This window comes from Vicia villosa, linkage group LG1, assembly GCF_029867415.1.
Source record: "Vicia villosa cultivar HV-30 ecotype Madison, WI linkage group LG1, Vvil1.0, whole genome shotgun sequence".
Taxonomy (NCBI): domain Eukaryota; kingdom Viridiplantae; phylum Streptophyta; class Magnoliopsida; order Fabales; family Fabaceae; genus Vicia; species Vicia villosa.
In genome coordinates this window covers 125,355,455-125,380,489 of record NC_081180.1, presented here as the reverse complement: position 1 = coordinate 125,380,489, position 25,035 = coordinate 125,355,455, and the positions used below count along the sequence as shown (strand labels likewise).

General features: G+C 35.2%; 2 protein-coding genes and 1 long non-coding RNA gene across 3 annotated transcripts; 2 read left to right on the top strand and 1 right to left on the bottom strand.

Annotated features, from left to right (window-relative positions):
* The first annotated feature begins 764 nt into the window (after positions 1-764).
* On the top strand, positions 765-4,567 carry LOC131644111 (kinesin-like protein KIN-14U). The gene is made up of 10 exons (XM_058914513.1): positions 765-1,365; positions 1,478-1,561; positions 1,642-1,797; positions 1,895-2,001; positions 2,098-2,282; positions 2,598-2,762; positions 2,855-3,073; positions 3,190-3,227; positions 3,457-3,584; positions 3,678-4,567. Exons 1-10 carry the CDS (start codon positions 1,191-1,193, stop codon positions 4,302-4,304), a joined length of 1,884 nt encoding a protein of 627 aa, XP_058770496.1. The 5' UTR covers positions 765-1,190; the 3' UTR covers positions 4,305-4,567.
* A 12,831-nt stretch (positions 4,568-17,398) lies between these two features.
* On the bottom strand, positions 17,399-19,704 carry LOC131653405 (uncharacterized). Its single transcript, XM_058923539.1, has 5 exons — positions 19,685-19,704; positions 19,294-19,590; positions 19,066-19,152; positions 18,087-18,603; positions 17,399-17,944 (listed from the first exon to the last, which is right to left on the bottom strand). Exons 1-5 carry the CDS (start codon positions 19,702-19,704, stop codon positions 17,816-17,818), a joined length of 1,050 nt encoding a protein of 349 aa, XP_058779522.1. The 3' UTR covers positions 17,399-17,815.
* A 2,365-nt stretch (positions 19,705-22,069) lies between these two features.
* LOC131644110 (uncharacterized) lies at positions 22,070-23,660 on the top strand. Its single transcript, XR_009296370.1, has 2 exons — positions 22,070-22,925; positions 23,042-23,660. It is a non-coding gene; the product is annotated as an uncharacterized LOC131644110 (long non-coding RNA).
* Positions 23,661-25,035: the final 1,375 nt, after the last annotated feature.

Below are 25,035 nucleotides of genomic sequence, written 5' to 3'. Positions count from 1 at the left end.
TTCATGGACCCAATGATCGGATTGAAACACACATGACAAATTCTCGTCTTGCAAAGCAAAAACAAGGACTTGAGGGACAACTGTTGTGTGTCGTTTGCAAGGCCCTTGACAGAGAAGCCCAAATGGCATAATGAAAGTAGTCAAGCGTGCATAACAAGTATACCATTTTCTCCTTGGAGATAGGCTATTTTGCCTACGAGTGTTTGACCGACCGTCCATATCCATTTGACGGTTGACTGCTATCCACGTCTCACTACACATTTTCAGTTAACAGCTATTTTATTGGGTATAATAGGGACATGCAACTTTACATTCCACATTTTACTCTCTTACTAACTTAAATTTTAATGTATTAATTTTGAAATCCGGGATCATCACAACAAACTCTACATCTTCATTTAACAATCAATTCCAATTCTACTACATAACACTAATTAAGCCTAAATAATCTATATGCCGTTTGTGGGAGGTCTTTGATTTTATTTATTTTTGGATAATGAGTGATATATTTGTTTACAACATGACAATACATTATTAAATTTTAGATGTTAAAATGGTAAATACCTACAATAATGGATAAACATATAAAATGCTGTATCTATTGTCCAAATTGCGAGACAGAGGCCCCCATTTATTGGCAGAAAGGAAGTAGCGACCAACCACGTTCTCCCTTGCGTCTAGTCAAAGTATTTACTCAAAAGAAAGAAAGAAAAACACTGACACACACTGTAACCAACCAAAACCAACACTCCTCACGCTCCTTCCCCAATAATCTTTTTTCTTTATTAGTATTAGGACTATAATATTGTAATTATCATTATCCGTAATCAAAATCAGCCTCCACCAACTAACACTGTCCAATCATATTTTATTTCCAAATTACACCACCTAACCTAAGTGTTCAATCATTCTAACTAACCTCACCCTTTTTTTTTTATAAAAATATATTACTATTCCTTAATTTTCACGAGCTGCTTCAGAGTCAGAGCTTCCTTTTATTTCAACCTTGATCCATACTCTGTCACTTTTTCCACATTCTTCTTTTTTTCTTCTGGTTTTTCATTCACGTTACATAAATCACGGTTAATGTTTTTTTTTCCCTCTTATTCTCTACATAATAGCTTCATCATAACGCATGCTTCATTATTGCTGTTCTAGCTTCTTGTCGTTTTGCATAAGCCTCTAGAAATATGTTACTTTCTAATGGAGAAGACCAGATTCTGTTGCCTTCGGAAAATGAAACCCAGGTTTCAAAAGCTGATTCAGCTGATGGATCGTTACTGGTTTCAAAGGTTTACACTGATGTGGCTGTTGTTCCCGAGCACCAAAACAACGAGATTCAACACTTGATATCCAATTTACAAAGTATATAGATAAATAAACAATCTTTTTATTTTATTTTCTCCTTTTTGGGTTTTTGTTGAATTAAATATGTGAAATAAATGTTGCTGATTTTGTTTTGTTTTGTTTTATGAAGGAGAGGTTGATGAACTGAGGCTGAAGCAGAGAATAGTGGATGAAAAGAGGAGACAAGCATTGAGTAAGATATTGGATATCAAAGGTAGTGTTAATTGGGGATTCTATTATATGTTGATTTGTTATTTTCATTCAAGGATTGAAGAATTTCATTTTGTTATTCAGGGAGCATTCGAGTGTTTTGTAGAATTCGACCGACGATAGAGAAGAGAAGAAATTATGAACCTGTATCGGCTGAATCAGAGAGAATTCGAGTTAAGTTTGGAGGGATAAGGAAAGAATTTGAGTTTGATAGGGTTTTTCATCAAGACACAACTCAAGGTTAGTTTCGAATTCCATTTTGTTGTGTTACCCGATTTTAATTATTAGATTTTTGAACCAAATTTTACTGTGTTTACTATTGTATGAATATCTGCAGAAAGTGTTTTTGTTGAGGTGGAGCCAATTCTAAGATCTGCAATGGACGGGCACAATGTGTGCGTTTTCGCTTATGGTCAAACCGGCACAGGCAAGACATTCACTATGGTCAGTGATGTCAAAATTGTACCTATACTGTGTTCATCTGCTAATTAATGTCATCTAATGTATGTTGTGGTTTCTGATGTATATGATTCATTTTAGGATGGTACTAATGAGCAGTCAGGGATTATTCCTCGTGCTATTGAAGAGCTCTTTCGTCAAGCATCAATGGATGCCTCGTCTTCTTTTACTTTTTCAATGAGTATGTTGGAAGTTTACATGGGCCATGTCAGGGATCTGCTGACTCCAAGGCAGTCTTGTAGAACACATGAACCTCTCACTAAGTGGTAACCTTTTTACTTTTTTTCCCCTAAAACTTGTAGGTGAATTTATTTTGACTAAAAATGAATTGAATGTAATGTATATTGACTTATGCCTAAATTTTTTTATGTAAAACTGGGCTGATGATAAGTTTGAGGCTAAAAATCATTTGTAGAGGCAAAAAATCCAGATTCTAGCTTCAAGTTAGAATCAATTCTACTGGAGAACATTTAAACATGCCAAAATCAAATCTTCAAAAGTGAATCCGAACATACACTATGTATCATCGACTTTCATTAGGTAATTTGTTTGATACTGCGGCTCATCAACTACTTTTACAGCAATCTCAACATCCAAACAGATCCAAAAGGATTGGTGGAAATTGAGGGTCTCTCAGAAGTGCAAATTTCCGATTGTGCTAAAGCAAGATGGTGGTACAACAAGGGAAAACGATTCAGGTCAACCTCGTGGACTAATGTAAATGAGGCATCAAGCAGGTCACACTGGTGAGTCACAGTTCTTATTAGATACTCCAAAATACTTTCATGATTTTTCTCTGCTTGATAGTTACTTTATCTGTTTAGCTTTATATATCTAGCTTGACAAGGATAACCATATTTAGACGCGGGGATTCTTCTGATGCCAAAAGCGAAACAAGTAAGTTGTGGATGGTTGATCTTGGAGGCAGCGAACGGTTGCTAAAAACCGGGGCCAGAGGACTAACACTTGACGAAGGTCGGGCTATTAATCTTTCTCTTTCAGCTCTAGCTGATGTCCTTGCAGCTTTGAAGAGAAAGAGGTGTCATGTGCCTTACAGGCAAGTATTCTGCTGCTGTTGAGTTGTCACGTTTAGTTATGCCTTCAAGGTGATCTATGCTTAAGAAGACTAGAATCGTCAAGATATCACATAATTTTATGTTTCTTTGTTTGCAGAAATAGCAAGCTGACCCAGCTACTGAGAGATTCTCTCGGTATGATTACTGCTTTCTTCTCTAAATTGCAAATAGTAATACAGTGAATTTTGCATACAAAATAATGAGTAATTGAGAGACTAGAGTAAGAACAGTGAGACATCTGAATGAACCAAGCATGTGCAGATGTAATATGGACAGTTCATGTTTTATTTTTTGTAGACTTTTCTTTTTTCTGGTTTTTCCCCTGTAATTTAAAATTTCTAATCTTTATAATTAAATACTTAAGGTGATGGCTCCAAGGTCTTGATGCTCGTGCACATTAGCCCTTCCGAAGAAGATGTTTGCGAGACGATTTGTTCTTTAAACTTTGCAAAGAGAGCAAGAGCAATAGAGTCCAATAAAGAAGTACCTATGGTAAACTTACTAAACCTTGTCTTAAACCAATTTCCTCAGTGTAAGATGTTCGAAACATTGCTTACTGCGTCTGCATACATATGTATACTGTAGGAATTGAAAAAGCAAAAGGAGAGAAAGATTATGGAGCTCGAGGAAGACATTATGGAAGCTGAAAAAGAACGTCAGAGTTTAAGGGATCAAATACAGAAAGTTGAGTTAAAGTTAAGCGAGAATAAAAAGCTCTTTTCAACCACATGTAGTCTTAAGGAAAGTGATAACTTAGAAAATTCTACTAGTCTCAAAGATGATTTCAAAGAGGTCACTGAAACACCTAAAGCATCTAAGAAATCTATTCAAAGAAGCTCTAATTCAGTGCCTCGATTCATGAACTCAACTGTTGCTAGTCGACATAGGCAAATTGCAGCTGAACAAGAAATCGGTAGCAGAACAAAAAGTTTAAGATCAATAGTCACCAAAAGTTCAATCCAGTTCCCATGTTCACAATCATTAAATTATTCAGATCTTCGCATCAAAACAATACTGCGAAGTTCAACTGGAAAGTCTCGGTATACTGGAACAAATAATGTTCCAAATATTATCATTCATTCAGAAAGGCCTAAGTGCAGTGAATTGGAATCAAAAGTCATAAGTCCTCGAAGTACAACGGTTACAGCATCAGATTCAAATTTGAGAGTAACATTGTGTCGTCATAGAAGAAGGATGTCAAATCTGATATAAGGGTTACAACACATCTTAATTGCTAATGTTATCAAGTAGTTGAGTGTTAACAAATTATAGACAAGGTGTGTTTTCTAGGTTGTTTGGTGGTTGGTATCTGTTAATTACTTGTTTAACTAGGGGTTTTTTGTTTTGTTTTAGAGCTTGTTGAGTCCTAATAGTAATTTGCTAATGTGATGTAACATAATGGGCAGCAACAAACTTTTTGTGAAGCTTGTCCATGATCTTTAAAAGAAGTTGTGAATACAACAGTTTTTCTGCTTTGACTAGCTATGTATTATGGGTTTTGTAATGTAAAAGTGTGTTACTAAAACTCTATGTAAGTGGCATTATTATGATGTAAGCCATGTTTTCTTTTGATTAACTTGCAAAATTGGATAGTTTGGTTGGATCCATAACTCCAGTGTATGATTTTAAGTTAATTAGGCCAATTCTCAATCCACCTTTCATATATTCCATAAACTTCTCAAATTGTCAAGTATCTGCAAATTAGGTTAATTCTCAATCCTTCTCTCATATTCTAGATACCAAATGCAAAAGATCTTTTTAATCATTAAACAATAGATTATCTTTGTCCAAAAATAAATGTCATAGTTGACACTTTCACACAAATTCAAAAAGTATGATAAAAAAAGATAAAATATCAATTTTATCAAATTATGGTTATTAATTGTTGATGTATTTGAATTATAATTAATGTAAGGCGGAAGAATTATTAAATTAGAATATTAATTAGGATATAATTTGAAGATAAAAATTAAAAATCATTGAAAACTAAAATTAACAATTATTTTAAGACAAATAATTTTTACAAATTTAACATTTATTTTGAGACGGAGGGAGCATGATATTATGTTACGAAGGGAGTATCATATATGTTTTTCACATACTTCTCATCTACATAGTTTATAGGATTTTGGAAACCTTATGTCAGTTGTCATGACATTTTGTCAACCGAAACTATTTGAATCTTGTTTAGCAGAAATGATGAAAAGATATCCAGTGTTGGAGCCATGATAAAAAAGTTAGGGTGGCCTATAAAATATTTAAATTATAATAAAATATAGGGTTAAATATGTTAGTGGTCCTTATAAATATGATACTTTTCACTTATAGTCTCTACAAAAAATTTCATTGAATTTTGATCCTCTAAAAATTTTCCGTCACGAATTTTGGTCCCTCCCGTTATATGACTCTAACGGAGGCTTACGTGGCACGCCACGTCGGTAACATTCAACACTAAAGAAAAAGAGACAGATTGCGGGGGTTTTAAACCCCCTTTAAATAACTTAAAAGATAATTTTTAAAGCCCCTGCAAAAAAAGAAGGACAACACTGGGAATTGGTGCTTTAAAATTAATGTTTTAAAGTTATTTAAAGGGGGTTTAAAACCCCTGCAATCTGTCTGTTTTTTTTAGTTTTGATTTTACCTGACGTGGCGTCATACGTGGCGTGCCATATTTACCTAACGGGAGAGACCAAAAATCATGACGGAAAATTTTGGGAGGATCAAAGTTCGACGAAATTTTTTGTAAGGACTAAAAGTGAAAAGTGCCATATTTATAGGGACTAAAAACTTATTTAACCCTAATATATATATATATATATATATATATATATATATATATATATATATATATATATATATATATATATAGCATATTTTTCTCCTAAAAAATAGGCTATTTAATATCACCGGTGGATCAATTATTTTAACGGTTGAGATTTGGTTTCAAATTAAACTTTGACACCTTGATGTCATTTCATCATCATATATATATATATATATATCAATTTTTTCTATTATAATAAAATTAATCAAAATAGTTTTTTTTTAAATAGAAGATGTACAGTTTTAATCTTAAAATTAAAAATTTAGACTTTCACCAAAATAAAAGTCTTGAAATTGAAAATTATTTAAAAAATTAGAACCAAATTTCTCTAAAAGTATGAATCAAATTCAAATTGTAACCAAAGAAAAAGTATGAATCAAATTAACTACTTGTAATTTTTATTATTTTGAAATTCTCAAATATATCTTTTGTATGAAAGATTGATACAATTAATAAATTTGTAGAATCTACCAATGAAGTACACTTATTAAAATAGATTTTATTAATTTTGCACTTTTATCTTTTTTTCTATATATTATGAAATTTTCACTAAACATAATATTATTTGAATATATTACAAAAAATTTAAATATTGGTTATAGTATTAAATTTGTTGACAATTAAAATAATTTTATAAATTTATTTTTAAAAAGATAAACAATAATGTTTAACTTATTTTTTATAAATTATAAAAAACATAATTAAAAATATTAGTTATAAAATAATATTTAATCTAGTTGAATAATTGAAGAGATAGATAGTAATAGTTCTGTTTTTTTATGCACAGAGAGGTTTTTCTAGGCTGTAGACTAAATAGCTTGTAGACTGAATCAACTAGAAAGCGAGCATGATATGTGGGACCACCACATTAGACCTCAATATTATTACTACATAAAACTAATGAAAAATTCATTTGCTCATTCAATGTTTCGTAAATCACTCATAATAAATACTAGTAGCTTTTTTTTCCAAGTAACCTCTATCTATAAATTGTTTTCTAAAAAGTAATGGGGTGACCATGGCCTTCCCCGGTCACCCCCTAGCTCCGCCATTGAAGATGTCGTCTTCTTCTTGATAAATACAAAATTCTGAAAAAGACTTTTATAGTTAATTCTGAGGACTCTGTTATGTATGAGCAAAATAATTATGATTTAAATAAAAAATTATTTGTTTTAGAAAAATCAAATTTTGCTATTAAAAGTAAAGTCTCAAAGTTAGAAGAAGAGATTGCTTTTATAGCATCTGTTACTAATGAAGTAATCAGATACGATAGAGCTATTAAACATTTCTTAGCTAAAAGCATATATAGAAGCAAGATGGCTTCAATGATCTATGGCGTTAGCAGAAATTGAAGTAGAGGCCTGGGATATTCAGGACCATAAAAAATGATTGATGAGACTCTGATTGTCATACCAAAACCTCTTTCCAAACATTTCGTGCTTGATGGCTTTGAACTGAAATATTTTGAACAAGAAGGTTTTGATTCTATTACATCACAACCACAGACACATAAGGAAACTTCTAAGCATAAATGTCATGCACAAATTTCACTTGATTATCCTGTTTCACAAGAGTCCAAAGGTGTCAGAACATTTGGAACTACTAACAAGAAAGGACCCAGAAAGTGGATACCTAAGGATGAGATAATATATGTTGCAGATATCCTTGATGGCTTCACGGCGACACCAGTCATAGTATTTGGATAGTGGATGCTTGCGACACATGACAAGCGAAAGACGTATGTTCTAAGATTTGGAACTTAAGCCTGGAGGCGTTGTTGGTTTAAGAGGCAACCAAAAAGGAAAGATCATTGGCTCTGGAACCATTCTGATCCAAAATCCCCATCTGACCATGAAATATCTGAAAGGACTATTTCTAAAACCATCAAAATATCCACCTCTGAGCCCTTTGAAATAACAACCTCTGAACCATTCACCATTTCTGATATTTTGGATCTCTCTGAACAATCAGCTGAACCTCAACCCTCTGAAACAGAACTCGCCTTAACAGTTTATGAAAAACCTATCCCCAAAATCTTGGATGAATGCATTACTATGTTTATAAACAATGCTAGGAAGAAGGTTGCGAAGCTGCGAGAAGAGGCAAGTACAAGTACTAAGCCTTAGGATCAGGATGATTCTTGGAAGAATTTTCAGAAGTGTGTAGCGGGGAAAATCTGAGATCGAAGCCATGGAATTGACTCGACTCAATATTTCGTTTGAAATCGCCACCGCGCTTTATTTTTTCAAAGGAAAAGGGAAAAGAACGAAAAACCCAAAGTTTTGTTTTAAAACAAGAAAGAGAACTCAGGTTCGGGTGTTGATTATACAAGGGGAAGGTTTAAAGCACCCCTCATATCTGTGGTATTCCACAGGAACCTTTTTTGAAAATCTGTGTCGTGTGTGCTAAAAAAGGGTTTGTTTTATTTTTAAAATAAGCTCGGCAAGATGTGAAGCCTTGTGCCTACATACCTCCTCAGTGCAATGGAGAAGTCAGAGCTAATGTAGTTCCGCTTAAAAGGGAAAACGTTTTAAAAACGAATAAACACTTTATCGTCGTCGGAGAGAAATACTCAGCCATTGATCTTGAGCATGAGAACAAATGAGTTCTTTGCTTCGCAAATGAAAGAAGGGCTCCAACTCGGATAAAATCGACGAGTATGCCACTAGCTCTCTCACGCGTAAAAGATCTTATTATATCAATCAATTTCAAAATCGTGGGGTATAACCACTCGTTCCGACAATTAACAGTGTCTAAACTTTTGAAGAAAAAGCCACTAAGGGCAAAAGATATTTTAAAGAAAAGGTTTTGAAAAGGTTTGCAAACATAAGAAGGTTTTTGAAAAAGGGAGAAGATTTTGAAAATTTAAGAATGGGAGGAGATGAAGAGGCTATCCTATTGCGTAAAATAAAAGCTAAGGAAAGAAACGGTCTAACCGAAGAAGAAGCCAACACTTGACATTATGAGTCAAGGTAGATTTCCCATCCTTTGGAATATCAATACTAAACCAACATTATCACTTGGGGATCCAGATGAATTTATTATCTTAGCACCACTTTGCATTAAGCACATTAAAATTCTGACAAAAATCGGGCAGAGTAACGGCTGTTTTCGGGTAAAATCCTTATTTCAATGCCTTGGAATTAACCATCAAGGGCTTTCAAGGAAATACCTGCATACACAAACAGACAACAATCCAATGCCAGACAGACAGAACAATCACAGAGTAATAACAGAATAAGGGTCCAGAGGTCCTAAGTCCATAAGTTCGAATCTCCAAAATGCTCGGGATAGTAACCAATAGTCCAAAAGAGAGCCTTAAGTGTTTTTTAGATTTTGGTTGATTATTAGTGTTTTAGCATAAAAGTAAAGTATGGTCCAAGTGGACAAAGAGAAAATAGCGGAAACATAAACATATGTCCAAATGGACAAAGGAAAAAGAGCGGAATGTAAATATGATGAAATGATAAAATAAAGCAATAAAGTGAGAAATATAAAGAGCGGTATAATAAAGTGCGGAAATTAAAGTTAGTTGTTAGATGTTAAAGATAACCATCTTGAAACTTGTCAAGTATGTTATCAAAGTTAGTAAGAAAGATCGATGGTGAGTGAAGGATGTTCTCGGATTTAAATTCAATGGAACTTTATCAGAAGCTTGATAAAATCATAGCGACTACACGATAAATTTCCATAAGTCTTAAATCAACCGCATACAATTCTCTTCCATATTTGATCTTTTTTATTCGGGACACGAAATATTGCGCTATGTTAAGCAGATCGCCAAGTGATTTATATAGAAAACACCCTACAATGAGGCCGGTCAAAACTCTATGTGCTAATGCATGCGAGAGAAATGATATGTAGATCATTCTCCGAAAGCAATACCGCACAAAAAGAAAATAGGTAACGATCTAGTCTTTACTAAGAATCCATAAGAATTCTCAAAGTATTAAGACTTTCATCGATCAAAAGAAAAAAAAGGAGAAGAAGAATAAAATCATAAAAGATAATCAACTCACACTATCATTAATACCATTCATCTAATATTATGGATTTGGTCATTTCAAACCTATCAACATCCTAGATCCAATGATATTAATGAAGTGGAGGAAGAAGAATAAATGCATAAAAGATAATCAACTCACACTATCATTAATATCATTCATCTAACATTATGGATTTGGTCATTTCAAACCTATCAACATCCTAGATCCAATGATATTAATGAAGTGGAGGAAGAAGGAAGCCAAAACAAGCATAAAAAAGGCAAAAAACCACATTCTGCCAGCAGGAAATCGATTTCATGCAGGGGGAAATCGATTTCCATAGTGCAGTTTTTTCAAATCAGGCGCAGAAACAGAGTGGAAATCGATTTCTGCAAGGAGGAAATTGATTTCCTCTGTGCAGTTTTCAAAAAGACAGCATTAGAAGGCATAAAACTCAACTTAAGCAAACATACAAACACCTTATGATCACATATCCATTGGAGCACGAATTTTCCATCAAATCACCATCAAATAGGACCAATATAGCATCAAAGATGCATCACATACAAGCACAAAAGAATCACATTATGGTAGATGAAAAAGGATGATGAAAATTACCAATTCTTGAACAAAACTTAGATCCACTTCAATAATCACCAACACAAATCTTGATCTCTCAACAATTGAAGAAAAAGAGTGGAATGAAAGGTGGCTTAGCTCAAAGTTTGTAAGGTTCAAGGTGTGACTCACAAACTTTATGAAAGAACAAAGAGCTTTGGTGAATTTGGTAGGGATGAGGAGAGAAATTGCAAGGGGTTTTTTGGCTCTCAAAGCTTGAGAAATGAGAGAGTAGAGGTCTCTATTTATAGAATTGGAGCAAGAGTAGTGGTAGTTTAGTCTTTTTGTGTTTGGTAATTAACTTGTGTTTAATTGGTAATTAAAGTGGCATTTAAATGGTAAAAATGGTAAAATGAGGTTTAAGTGGGTTTAATGAAGGGGTTAATTTTGATGAGGTGGAAAATTGATAAAATGATCAAATAAAAAGGTGCCAAAATGATGTAAAGCTTCCCTCCTTATATTTTTTTGAATTTCGCCTTAAGGAAATCGATTTCCCCAGGAGTGAAATCGATTTCACACTGTTCCAGAAGAGAATTTGGCGCAAAATACACTAGGGAAATCGATTTACCCAAGAGGGAAATCGATTTCATGTTGTCCAGAATGTGATTTCGTTGAAGATTGCTGCAGGGAAATCGATTTACCTAGTAGGGAAATCGATTTCATCAGTCCAAAATATGAAAAATGCCTTGTTTATTGCATGTCTTGGCTTGGTACCTACAAAACAAAAGCCTACAAAGAAACAAAGCAATATTTTTGGTATTTGGGTTAGTACAATATGCATACAAGATAAACAATCATTGGTGCTTGATGGTCCCTCTTATTGATGAGGTGAGTGCAACACCACAAACAAAACTTCCAAGTGAAGCTCTTGATTAATGATCGGGATATGAATGATATAGGATCTTAGGGTCAAAAATTGGGGTATGACAAAGTGGATGTCTTATGAATTTGAGAGGCTGATGAGTTTTTCAGATGTATCCAGAGCTACTTTTGTTCAGATGGTGACTGAAAGAGAAGAAGAAAAGGAAAGCATCACAATCTTCAATCTCTTTGTTGCAAAACAAAGAGAGGCTGACGCTAGAGCTCTTAAGGAAGCAGAAGAGGCCAGGCTTAAAGCTAAGGAAGAAGCTAGAGCTGTTGAAACAACAAGATTGACTCAAGAGGATGAAGAAGCAGAAAGAGAAAGAGAAAGACAAGAGGCTTTAATTGTCTCATCTTCTTATCCCGCCATCTTGCGTCTGGAGCAAGCATTTGGTATAATTAGAGAAGAACAACAAGTATTCAAAGAGAGCATCAATCAATAGAAGGCTGTTAATGATTTTGTTCAGAACATGCTACAGTTGATTCTGGAAAAGCTTTCTGCTCCAACGTCATCCTCTTCTAGGGACCCTAGATTCTTAGGATTTCTTTTTCCTTTTTCTTTGAACCTTAGTTTTTTGTTTGTTTCTGTTGTCTTTCTTATTTCTATCTATTGTTATCTTTTAAATTTCAAATGAAGTATTCGCTTTATGTTTTTACTTCTTATGTCTTTATGTTTTTCACACATAATTGAAGTAATATTTTGATTCTAATAATCAAATTTTCTGGAAAAAAACTTCTCGGAAATAAGGGGAGCTGCTTACATTCTAACCAAAATAAACTTTTGTTTTTGTTAGAATTGTTTTCTTTTTCAGGAATCATGAACTCTGATTGGAATCAGTATCTAAAAGTACTAAACAAGATTTTAGTCCAACTTTCAAAATCAAACTCTTAGAAGGATAAGTTCATAATCAAGCTTTTTGAAGACTGGAATCAGACTTCTATTGGTCTTGAGAATTCAAGATCTCAATTGGCATGATTCGTATCAAGAATCAAGACTCTAAGATCTCAATTTCTGATCTATTGCAACCAGGGGGAGTTACCCATAACGGTTCATAATCAGGATATATGATCTTCACCATGTCTTAGATTCAGGGGGAGTTTTCATGTAAAGGATAAATGTTCCTTACCATTCTTATTTCTGAAACTTTTTTGAGTATGTACAAAATTGTGTCATTAAAATACATAGTTTTGTTATCATCAAAAAAGGGGGAGATTCTTAGAACAAGAATTGGTTATGCAATAATACCTCTGAGTTTTGATGATAACAATGAGTATGTTTGTATGAACAATTTTGGTACTCTAATGTTTGTAATTTTGAGTATTTAACAAACAGGTTCTGAATCTGATGAAAGGCGCTGCCAAGACATCAGAAGAAAACAAGTTCCGCTTCGACACTACACAAGTTTTTGTGAACAGTAGCAAACCACTTCAGAAGACTCTGAAGTTGTGACTCTGATACGCAATCAAGGAAACCAAGTTCTGAAGATATGAAGACAGAAGTTCTGAGGAATAGTCCAGATGCTGAATACTTATGTTTTTGAAGATAAAGGATACTGAAGACCAAGTGCTGAAGATTCTGAAAACGCAATTCTTAAGACTCTAAAGACTTGAAGTTCTGATGACCCAAGGCTTATTTTCTTTCTTCTAACTCATGCTCGTCAGAAGCCTCTGAAGTCCAGAAGATAAGAAGATAACGTTGCGTGGTACATGGTACACAGCGAATGTTTCGATCCACTACCATGAAAGGACGAACGCATCGTACGATCTTGTCTCCCACGATGATCAAGCTCCTAGCTTTCTAGAATTTCCAGAAATACCCTCCAACAGATATATTATTTTATTGCCTAAATAGGCTTGAAGACCAAAGGAAAATGCTGCTAATTTATGTTCTTACAAGACTGTTCATACGCTTTCCTTAGTCTATTCTTCTTGAAATATTGTTTACTATCAACTTGTGTAGAAACAAATATATTGTAAATAAAACTTTTTCAAACTATTGTTTGATTATTCCTTAAGAGACCAGTTGATCAGAATCCTTGAGAAGTCTAAGATTAGTGTGTCTTAGAGTCTGTAAGAGTCACTTGCAGTTAGCTTGTGCATTGTATTAATCTTGAGATTATTAGATTAAAACCTTGTTTGATAAGTCAAAATCACCTTGGCGGGTGGACTAGATTAGCTAGATAATTTTCAAGTGAACTACTATAATCATACCTTGTTCCTTCCTTCTTGCATCTTTTACATTATTATCAATAGTGAAGAAAATCTGTTGTTATTAGAAGGGGATTTTAAAGTATAGCTTTTGTTTTTAAAACCCAATTCAAACTCCCCTTTCTTGTATTTTTCACACCTTTAGTTTCGGGAACCGTGATGAATGGGGAGGGATTGGTTAACTTTAGTTTATGGTACTTTTGTAATTATTTCTAGGGGTGGACAAATTTAAACCGTCTGATTCAAACTGACTGGTCCATTGTCTTTTTATGCAAATGGATCGGATCGGGTCGGGTGTCACATTGATTCGGTTACTTAATTTAGATAGTATAGGATTATTTCGGTCGGGTTCAGATAATTATTTTGGATCCGACAAAAACCAAAACCAACCGAGCCTAATTAATATTTATTTTATTTATTTTTATTACTATATGGTTGACTCAATATAAAAATGAGGTTCATAATGTTATAAGATTATTATCATTTTAAAATTTAATTGTGTCATTGCGTAATCACAAGACTACATATATGCAACATAAAATTTTGAGTATTATTTAATTTGTGGTTTAAAGTATGACAATTGTAAAATTAACATGAAATGATATTTGAAATATTATCACACAACAATAATTTTTTTCAATAATAAAGAATGTTTTTTATTAGATTATTCTCAAATTTTGATAGTTTTTAAAAAAAATATTAAAATTTAAATGTATGTGAATTTTATAAAAGATAAGTCATTTTTATAAATTTATTTAATAAATTTTAAACCGACTTGGTTTATCCGCCAAATCGAGTTAACCGAATCCGTCAAAAACCAAAATTTTATCGGTCGAAATTGAGCCTTAAAAATAAAACAGCGGTTTATACCGGATTTAAGTTTTAGACTCAAAATCGACCAGAACCGACCAATTATTCAGCCCTATTTATTTCTAACTTTTCGATATCAAACATGCTCTATTCAAAAATAATATATTTTAATGGTTTAATAAAGGCTAAAGTTATAAAGGTTGCTAACAATAAAGGTAGTGAATCTATTCTCATGATGAATGCCATAATGAAGGTTGAACGAAGACCAAATAGTCTTATGCTCAAAGTACAATATGATCCAGAAGAGACATATTTAGACTTAAGGTTTTTTATCTCATAATATATCTCGTTCTCGTGTCCCACCTCAAGCACTGACTCCCGTACCAGTAGGATTTTTTGAGTGCCACCAGACTTATCTTTGTTGCCACTTTATGATGACCATTTTGCTCGCTGTATATAGAATAAAAAGGTAAATATTAAATTTAATTTTAATGTATCAATTATATAATTAAAAATAATGTATATATTTATTACATGGGAGATTCTACGGTGCATTCGCCAATTTGACTTAAGTGGTGAAGTCACTGCAATTGACCAATAGAATTAAAGCCCTAATCAACCCTAATTAATTCTAAGTTAATTTAAGCCACATCAGCTCTATGGTAAAAATAACTTTACTGTGGGACCCATTTTTAAAAAAAACTTTTGATTATTGCATATAAGTCCCCATTCATTTAATAATATCTTACAAATTAAAATTAACTTTTATTAGATTACAATTTTTTTTAAACTCATATTATCGTTCTTCTTCTTCTTCATCCTTCACCCTTCTCCCAACTTCCCTTCAAAACCCTAAATCCTAAATTCCATCCATATGTTCTTCTTCTGCAACCTTCTCCCAAATTGGACATACTCCGCAATTCTTCAAATCATATGTTCTTCTATCTTCTTCCACTTTCGATTTTTGTTTACTCTCTCTGCGAACCTGCGAACAGATGAACATGACTTCGACCTCTTCGGCGCCAACGAAATCATATTCTCAAGGTTGGTGAAGACAATGAGATCGATAAATATGGACGAAAGATGAAGCTGCTCAAGGTGAAGGATGGGACACTCCCACCCATTTTTTAACCGTGTTCATGTTTGATGTTGAGCTTTCAGAGTAAATTTGCGTGTAATTCAGATCTGGTTATTTTTTCAGCAGATCGTCTATGGTACAAAGCACAATGATTCCATGTTGTAGCCTCCTTTGACAGGTTCATATCGATCCAATATGTATATTTTCCAATTCTATGTGATTGTGGATTAGATTTGTATTTATGTAATTAATGAATTCTGAAATGGAATTGAATTATCCAGAAATTGTGTAGTTGTGGATTAGGGATTGTATTTTATCATATGCATGAATTCTGAATTTGCATTTGAATTGAATTTTGAGATAGTTAAATAAGACTTCACATATCTGATACATATGTTTATCTTATGGTTTGAGGACACATTTAAATGGATATGCTCCTCCATTGGGCTGTTGATTTTTTTGTTATTTGTTACCCTGTTTGATGCAGGTTTTATTAGCCTTATTGGCTTTGTGGTGAGCTTCTGTCTATGATGGTTAAGCATGCTGCTTCTGTCATAGATGGTTAAGAATTACGTGGATTCTGCCCTATGGTGGTTAAGCATTATGCCCTTTGTTGGCTTTATTGATCTTTGCTTCTGTTAAATAGTTAAGCCTCGAATTATTGCCTTACAAGACATATTTGTCAATCTGAATGTAAAGAAGAATAAATTATCCATAATATAAACATTATTACAGCATGAGTTAACCATCCAAAACATATATCGAAAACCAAAAATATAATTGCCTAAAACTTGCTCTGAAATATTAACTCTTTTCTTGCTTTCAGGGGTTTGTTTCGACTGTAAGACATATGCGCTCATTCGTTCCTGCCATTTATGACATAACAGTGGCTGACCCTAAAAGTACTCCTGCTCCTACAATGATAAGACTCTTAAATAGGAAACCTTCTGTGGTAAGCTCATTTAATTAAAGTTTCAGTAATACATTTATTTTCATAATCCTAATCATCTAATTGAAATCCTTTGTATGCCATGAAATTAGAAAATGATAAAACAGAAAATGATAAAAAACATTGGAGAAGGCAAAGTATCCGAAACAAACAATGGTGTTACAGATATTGATATTCCACCAGACCTGTTGATTACAGAATTTAAGGACCCAATCGTAGCAATAGTTAATTCTACATATCCGGAATTTACGAGCAATTCTTGCTTCTACATTGGAGGTTGTTGACAAAATATCTAAATCATATTCTTGATTTAATGGCAGGTATACATGATTCAATTTTTATATTCATTTGAACTAACTATTTAAATTCCCAATACAGGAGACGTGCGTGATTATTTCAGCGCAAATTCTGTTGATAAGTCGGAATTCCACGATGTAACATTGGTTGACATCCTCACCCCAGAATTTCTCAGTTCACTACAAACATCAGGATTACCTAACCATCATATAAAACTAAAGGTTGGGACACCAATTATGGTCATGAGAAACATCAACCAGTATGAAGGCTTATGTAATGGAACAAGGTTGATAATAACAAAGTTGGGTGGTGTGATTTAAACTATGTGATTTTTTTTCTGGTGGTAAAATTACTCTTGTTTGGGTGGAGCTAGAAGTTGAGTGTTAAGCCTTTGTTGGCTTTTATATGTACCAGTATGTAAACTTGTAACAGGATCGTGGCATGTCTTATGTTGTGTTATTATTAATATATTTCTTTAGCCTTTACAATAAAAAAAAATTCATGATGAACATGCAAAGTTCAAATCAATAACTACAAATGTAGTTGACAAGGAAATCTTCAACAATATATAAGTAGCCTGATATTAATGAAAATAATTTCAGCCACAAACACTTTATTTGAAAAATATTATGTTGATTTCTTTTATATTTTTAAACCAATCCTTAAATGTTTACTTATAACTGTATATTCAAAACATAACACCCAACTACAATGACTATTGTGAATCACACCTCAAAATAACAACACTGACATACTTAATACCATAATTTAAAACAAAAGCATCATATAACATAAAAACATTTATATTACACAAAATAACATAAAAACAAAAACACCCATTGTCAAGAGAAACTGTTTTTAACATGTTCACACACACAAATGCAACTGATACTTTGATATACATTCATGTCTTTGACTTAAATAAAAACACAATCATCAAACTCTTGATCTATTGACGACTGACACAGCAACCAATTGTGTTCCAGATGTAATAGCCGGGCTTGGTTTGTCACACATTACAAATCTAAGACGATCACCATCCTGAATGCGGCATTCCTTCACAAAATCAGACCACCCATCGTAAATGAACCTCTAAACAAAATACTTCCTCTTAGCATAATGGAGTTCACATTTGAAGACCTTTTTCAAATCTGAATCCCTGAACAAAACACGCGTATAATGCTTGTCCAAGCAATCGCGGATAACTTTTTGCGGGAATTGCTGCACGTAAAACATAAAACGCCACAAACTATAATTACAACTGTCAAAATAAAAACAACAAAAATATCCAACATTCAATGCGTATATTCTTATAATTAAAACGCCTATATTATACATAAGCTAAATAACTTAATATACTTACAAGAACATTTCTCCCAGCTACCTTAGCACATTCTATAACCTTACACCATGAAAAGTACCTGTGTCCATCAAGATCCTTCGTTTGAACGGGTTCTACAATCCTGCAACTCTTTCTCTTTTTATTCGCACGTTCTGACGACCTCATTTCAAACCCAGCTCTTGCACCCAAACTGACACCAACTCCCCCATCAATCGTTGTTTCTCCCGCTGCATCTTTGCCCTTCGTTTTACTATATATTCGATCACTTCTTCTACGCCCTACTTGAACCACACCCTTCACATAACCTTCCTTCAACACTGCTTTACCTTTCCCATCCCTCTTAGTTTCATCACCGATCATCATTTCAGACCGACATCCACTACTTTCCCCAGTGACAACGACATCCCGCCCATCATTCTTCCCTGCATGACTTTTCTGCCATAGATTCTTAACCTCCCGGTTGTCTAACAAGCTGTTGACCAATTTCTCCCTATTCAACCTATCCCATGTTGATTCAACCTCCATCTTAGAGGTGTTCCTGCCAAAAGAAAACCCTTTTACTGGAAAATACCACATTTTATCAAAATTCTACAAACTATAAAAGCAACATACAAAAACAAACTACACACACATTCGCCTCAATTAATGATTCAATGAACATAAAACAAAAACTTAAAAAAAAAACAAATCACAAACATATAACATGTTGGTGCAACCTCCATCTTCGATAAGTTGCTGATAACATAAACCACTTTTAATCACCAATACATGATTTGATCAAAATATTACAAACTATAAAAAATAACATGCAAAAACTATAACACACACAATCGACTCTAAAACTAATTCAGTAAACTAAAGACTCATCTGAACCCGGGTCAGCCTTTCAAACAACCCATCATAAGACTCATCTGAGCTATAATCACTGCAAAGTACTATTCAACATTACATACTGTGTTTAGAAAACATATTACTACATGAATTTAAAAATCATACTTACGCATTTTCCAATTTGTTTGCAGTTCCATCAATACCATCTACCCCGACACCAGCAATACTTGACTCCCCAACTAAAGACTTTGAACAACTGCAAACACAAGAACAATATATATAACATCAGAAAAACATCCCAAAATACAAAACTAATAATATTAGAATACCATTTCTGTTAAGCATCTGTCACACAGCAATGTCTTTTATACTCAAACACAATAAATTAAATGTTTACCCTTTTACACATTCTGATACCAAGTCTTCACACTGATCAGGAATGACAGATGTATCAACCCTAACTATTTCAGGGACAGTAACAGATACTTCTTGCTTCACAATCACTTCATCATCCCCACCATCCTTCAAACTCTCCAAACACAAAGGATCAACATCATGACAAAAATCTTCAAATGATGACAACTTAACCTTCTTGCCGGTACTTTCCTCATATTCCTCCGCAGCTTCAAGATACTCATAGTAAAGTTCTTTGATCTTTGCATCAAACGGGAAGACAGGATTCTTCGATCGACACCTACACGTATTCAGAACATTTAGATGACTGTCGATTTATAACATTATCCTACAAAAAACAAAAACAAGCATGCATCTAAACCAGACAATAAAACCCAAAAATCGGTACCCACATAATAACATGCAAGACGAAATATAATGCCCATACACAAAATAGGAACCTACTGTCGCTACCGCGAAAATTAACAGAGTCGCCACTAACATATTTATCCTGAAAAGGAAGGGAATGCCAGCAAACCACAAAACAAAACAACGGTCTCACGACCAGAGAAAAAGGGTAAGGGAGTCGGTTACGCGAGGGGAAGGTGTTAGCACCCCACGCGCCCATCGTACTCGATGGTATCCACGCTTGTGTCTAAATCTATGGGTGTGTAAGCAAACTGCGCTAATCTGGACTAAAATGAATGCAGAATGTAGGGAAAAGAAAGAGTTATGCTCGCACGGGCCCTACCCCGCTGCCTACGTATCTGTTTTGCAGAATCAGAGCTACCGTAGCTCGGCTAACTAATTTCTGTTTGTTTTGTATTTTTTAGGTGAACAAGTTACATTCACACTCCGCTGCTCGACCTTTGGAGGCTTACGCTTGGGAATGGAGCGGAAATAACAAGCTCTTAAGAAAAGAAAATCAAAGAGTGTGGTTTGTGTTTTAAAGAATGCATGAGGAAGACCTAAGTTAAGGGGGAAAGCTTGCTACCTAATGTTATCATACAAAGGGTATCAGTCTAAACTAAACTAAACAACCTACGGGGGAAAAAGGGAAGCACACAATAAGCACACAAACGAGCATCGGCTCGTAAAGCAAACAAACCAACGGTACTGACCGAATGGTAGAAAAGCGGTCCCGCCATAGCCAAGGGGAGCAGCTCAACCCAAGTCAACCAAGCATTAGACCTCGTGAAAATGATCGGGCCATAGACAAGAGGGCGGACCCCTCTCAGCAACCAAGCCGTCACGGATCATAAAGGAAAACGGTGCGTGCGTACACCGAGCATCAACGCCGAGCGACGCGAGCTATAAGAAAGGCGGGGGTCCGGCTGCATGAACCCTTTTCCTGACATACTCGATAACAAGATCTTGTGCAGGTTCAGAAGCAAGCGACGCGAAGCGTGCGCATACTGAACAGACTCGATGAGACTAGGCGGGGGTTGATTGCTAACCCTTTCCGCGTGCCTTCCAAGAGGACTTAACGGAGTGCCATATAGGACTTATTACACCGTGACTCCCTGCCGCAAAGCACAAATGTAAACACACCAACAAAAACAGAGCCTCTTTCGAGGGCTTGGCCAGATGCATGTCTAAGTCCTACTTCTCATGTTACAGGATGATGCGAGAAAGCGATAAAGTACAGAAAGAAGTAAAAGGGAATAGGGAACGATACCAAACGGATAGCAAATCCGCAGTGAGCTAGCAACGCAAGCAGAACTAAGAAACTTCACGTAATCTAACATCCAGCAAAGCCAGGAGTCCAGCATAAGCGTCAAAGCGATGCAGTGCGAAAATAAATCACCACCGCTATGTGGTGCGTATCAAACACAACCACACAAGCAACCTGCAAGAGAAACATAAGCCAGACGATATAGGAATATACATCTCAATGAATGAGAGATCAGGTGAATCGCATCGGGAATAAGTTCGTGTCCCACAAATAAAGTGGAACACAACACAAGTCAAGTCGCACCGGAAGCGAGTTCGTGTCCCACAAATAAAGTGGAACACGGAGCAATCGAAGGTCCTCTCGAGGTACCTCGCACATCTCAACAACCAAATCAGTAATAACAAGGAGGCATGCACCCGCCATAGAAAATAATAGAAGTTAAATTCTAAGTAAATTCTAAAATAAAATCTAACAAGATTAATTGTTTTTCATGACATTTTCATCTAAAAGTAATAGAACAAAACTATGTGCAAAACAATTAAATTCTAACGAGCAAAAGATATTACATGCTTTTGATTATCTTTTTTTTATCAACCAAAAATTAGCAAAACTCAATGATTCTATATTCTATTATCATGTCAAAATCTAACAAAAATATCATTGTTTTCACACATTTTTATTATCTAAAAGAAATAGGAAACAAACTAGTTAAAACAACTAAATCTAATATGTAAAACTATGCACACAGGGGGGTTTAATGTGGAATCAAATGTCATGAAGAGAAATAGGGGCGCAGGGCCCAATCACTGGCCCATGGGTGTTTTGTTACAGCATGTTGTATGCCAAAAAAATGAAGATGAACTTCTATAGGGGCGAATTAACAGCAATTGGTGGTGCAGGGAGAAACAAAGGCGCACTGGCCCATCCAGAATTTGGCCCAAGGGCGTTTTTGTTGTAGTTTCTTATCATGCCAAAAAGAAGAATGTGAGGTTGGGCTAAGGGGTGTGGATAGCGCGCAAACTGAAAGCCCAAGGTTATGATCCAATTATTTTCAGCTTTTGCTTAGTTCAAACTTTAATAACTAAAAATTCCAGATCCTATTATCAGTTAATCACATTAAGTCTGTTAAACCACAATTCAATTGCCAAAATAATCACAAATATTCTCACTTAATTACACATTAGCAAAAGGAGAATTAAAAAGAGGGATTAGGGTTTTACATGGCAATTGGAATCCTTCTCAGACTCTCCTCTCATCGGACACGACGGCGGCACAGCGGAGATGATCATCTTCTCCGACCGAACCTCGCTCACGTCTCTCATCTCTCCATCTCAATAACTCCGATCACTCTTATCACCGGCGAAGTGTGACGTACGGACTTGTCCTCCTTCTCCTTCGTGAACTCGCGGCGGCGATTCCTCTGATTCAAACTCAGCTCAACCAGAAACAAATCCGGTTCTTCTTCAATCTTGATTCAACGACGAGAAATCCAGAGATAAAGTGGTACATGAACGAGTTTTCGTTACCGATCTGCTCCTTCCCTTTCAGACGGATTCTGCGTGATGATGATGCGATGATGACGAAGATCGAGTCGAATGGTGATGAAACATCGAGAACTCGGTAAGAGGTCCTTTCTTCTCCTGGTTTCTTTCCGAGTTGTTGCGCTGTTATCGTATCATGTTGATGCAGATGAAGAAGAATTGAAGTCGTTGCTTGAAGGTTGCAGGTTGATTGAAGCGATGGAGAAGAATTGCAAGGAAGCTGAGTTCGGTTTGTTGCAGGTTATCGAAGGAATTGATGGATTGGAGGTTGTTTCGGTGATGATGTTGATGAAGATTGAAGATTGAAGATTGTTGTGAGTTAATTTCACCATTTCTGTTGGAGGTGAATCGAGAAAGAACGATGAAGGTTGAAGGTTTTTGTGGTGATGATCAATGAATGGAAGAGGATTTCGGTTAGAGGTATGAAGAAAGCTTCAATCGATCTCAAGAAAGTTTGTTACGAATTTGTTACATTTCTTTTTTTCACATATCTTTCTGTTTCTGATTTTTCTCTTTGCCTTTTGTTATGGTTGAAGAATGAAGATGATGAAGATGATAGAAAGAGATTGGTTATGGCTGAGAATGGAAGATGTGAGATTATGGATTCAAGTTCTTGTATGGTGAATCGGTGGTGAGATTGAAGAATTGATGAATGAAGAGTCTGAAGATTAATGGTTGAAGATGGATCGTGAAGAGCTTGAAGTTTGTTACGTTTCTCTTTCGGTCCTTCATTTTTTCGTTCTCCGTTTTCTGTTATGGTTTGTTACTGATTTTTTTCCTTATGCCCCCCTCCTGAGCTTGAGCTTTTGTGTTGTTTTTTGATTCGGTTCTCCTCAAGCTTCTTGGACCGGTTCTGGATTTTGAAGTGCAGTACCGTTTAGGTGTTGCTGCAAGTTTCATTTTGGTTGAACCGAAACCGGTTCGGTTGATTATGTGATGCAGCTCTTGTAGAATGAGAATGGCGATTGTGTATGGTGCAAGCTGTAGCAGGCATTTGGGCCTTAGAAGAATAGGCCCCCCTCTTTGTTGTAATTTCTTTGTAATTTTGCTTTTGTAATGGACCTCTTGGATTTGAACTTGTAATTGCCTTTGAATGAATGTTTGAATGTAATCTTGTAAATTTCTCTTGTGAAAAACCTTGAATTTATCTCTTGACTTTGTAGGCTTCTCAACAATGTTTCTTCCAATTTTGCATCTAGATCTCAATGACATAAAAAATGAACGAAACTTGGATGATACTTCAATGAGCTTGAATTCATGACGATCTCGATGAATGATTAAATCTTGAATGCGCTTTCAAATTAAACAACCTCATCCAACCAAAGACATAAGGAATGAACATTGATCTTGAATTTTTAAATGGTGAACATACGTTGAATCGGGATTGAATGAAGAATTTTAGTCTTGTAAAGTATACCATTGAATGAACATGAGCCTTTGAATTTTGATGGACTTTGCATAACACTCGTGGATCTTAGCTTGACTTAAATCCTTGATGAACAAAATGCCTTGAACGAAGTTTGAATAATAGGATCAATTAGAATGTTAAATCAAATTCATCCTCAAATCATTGGGACCCTATTTCAATATCAATCCCTTAATTCAAACCTTATTCATACGTTGAGTCACTAGTAAATCGAAAGTATAATGGTGCCTTGAACACAACGCTCTCCTTAAGCTCATAACTTTGTACCATGACTCATTCCTTGCAGTTCACTCCACAAGCATGTTGACTTAATGACCTCGAACAATAGAGACTCTTTTAGCTTTTTCTTGATTTTTGGGAGACGAAATAAACGTCTACCGTAACTTATAGCACGGAGAAAGAGGGCAAATTTTGGGGTGCAACAGCTGCCCCTATTCAAACTTCTTGAACCTGACGAGCGAGAAACGAAAGTTTCGAACCGTTGAGGTGGAAGGAGATTGAATACCAGAATGAACTCGAAAATTTGCTCTCTTGATCAATAGAAGATTCCATCTTGCAATAAGAAGGAATGTACCACCCCGCAAGCAGGGAGAAAAAACTTCAATCGATCTAGATAATAAATATGTTCCAACTTGTGATAAGAAGGAACGGGCACCCACAGGCAGGGGAAAACACTTCAAATGATCTGGGCATCAAGAGAAGGAACATCTCGACTGATCTGAGTATCAGGCGTAGCAGATGTCTCCGAACATGCATCGGGATAGATGTCTTAGGTCGATCTGGGAATCGAGGGAGATACAACGGTTGAATCGGACATCAACGGGTAATAGGTATCTCTGATCTGGGAATCATGATCTGGGAATCTGGGCAGACATCTCTTCTGATGCAATTAAATCATCAGGTAGATATTCCTACTAATCTGGGAATTAGCGGCTAGCTCCTTCGTAAGACCACGGGGATCCGGAGGCGGTTCCTTCAACTGAACTAGTAATCAGGATAGGAACAATATCTCTTCCGAACTGTGTACGCCGGGGAAAGAATGCCTTTAAACTGATCTAGACATGATGCTAGAAAATAAGTAGGACAATCTTCATCTGAATGAAA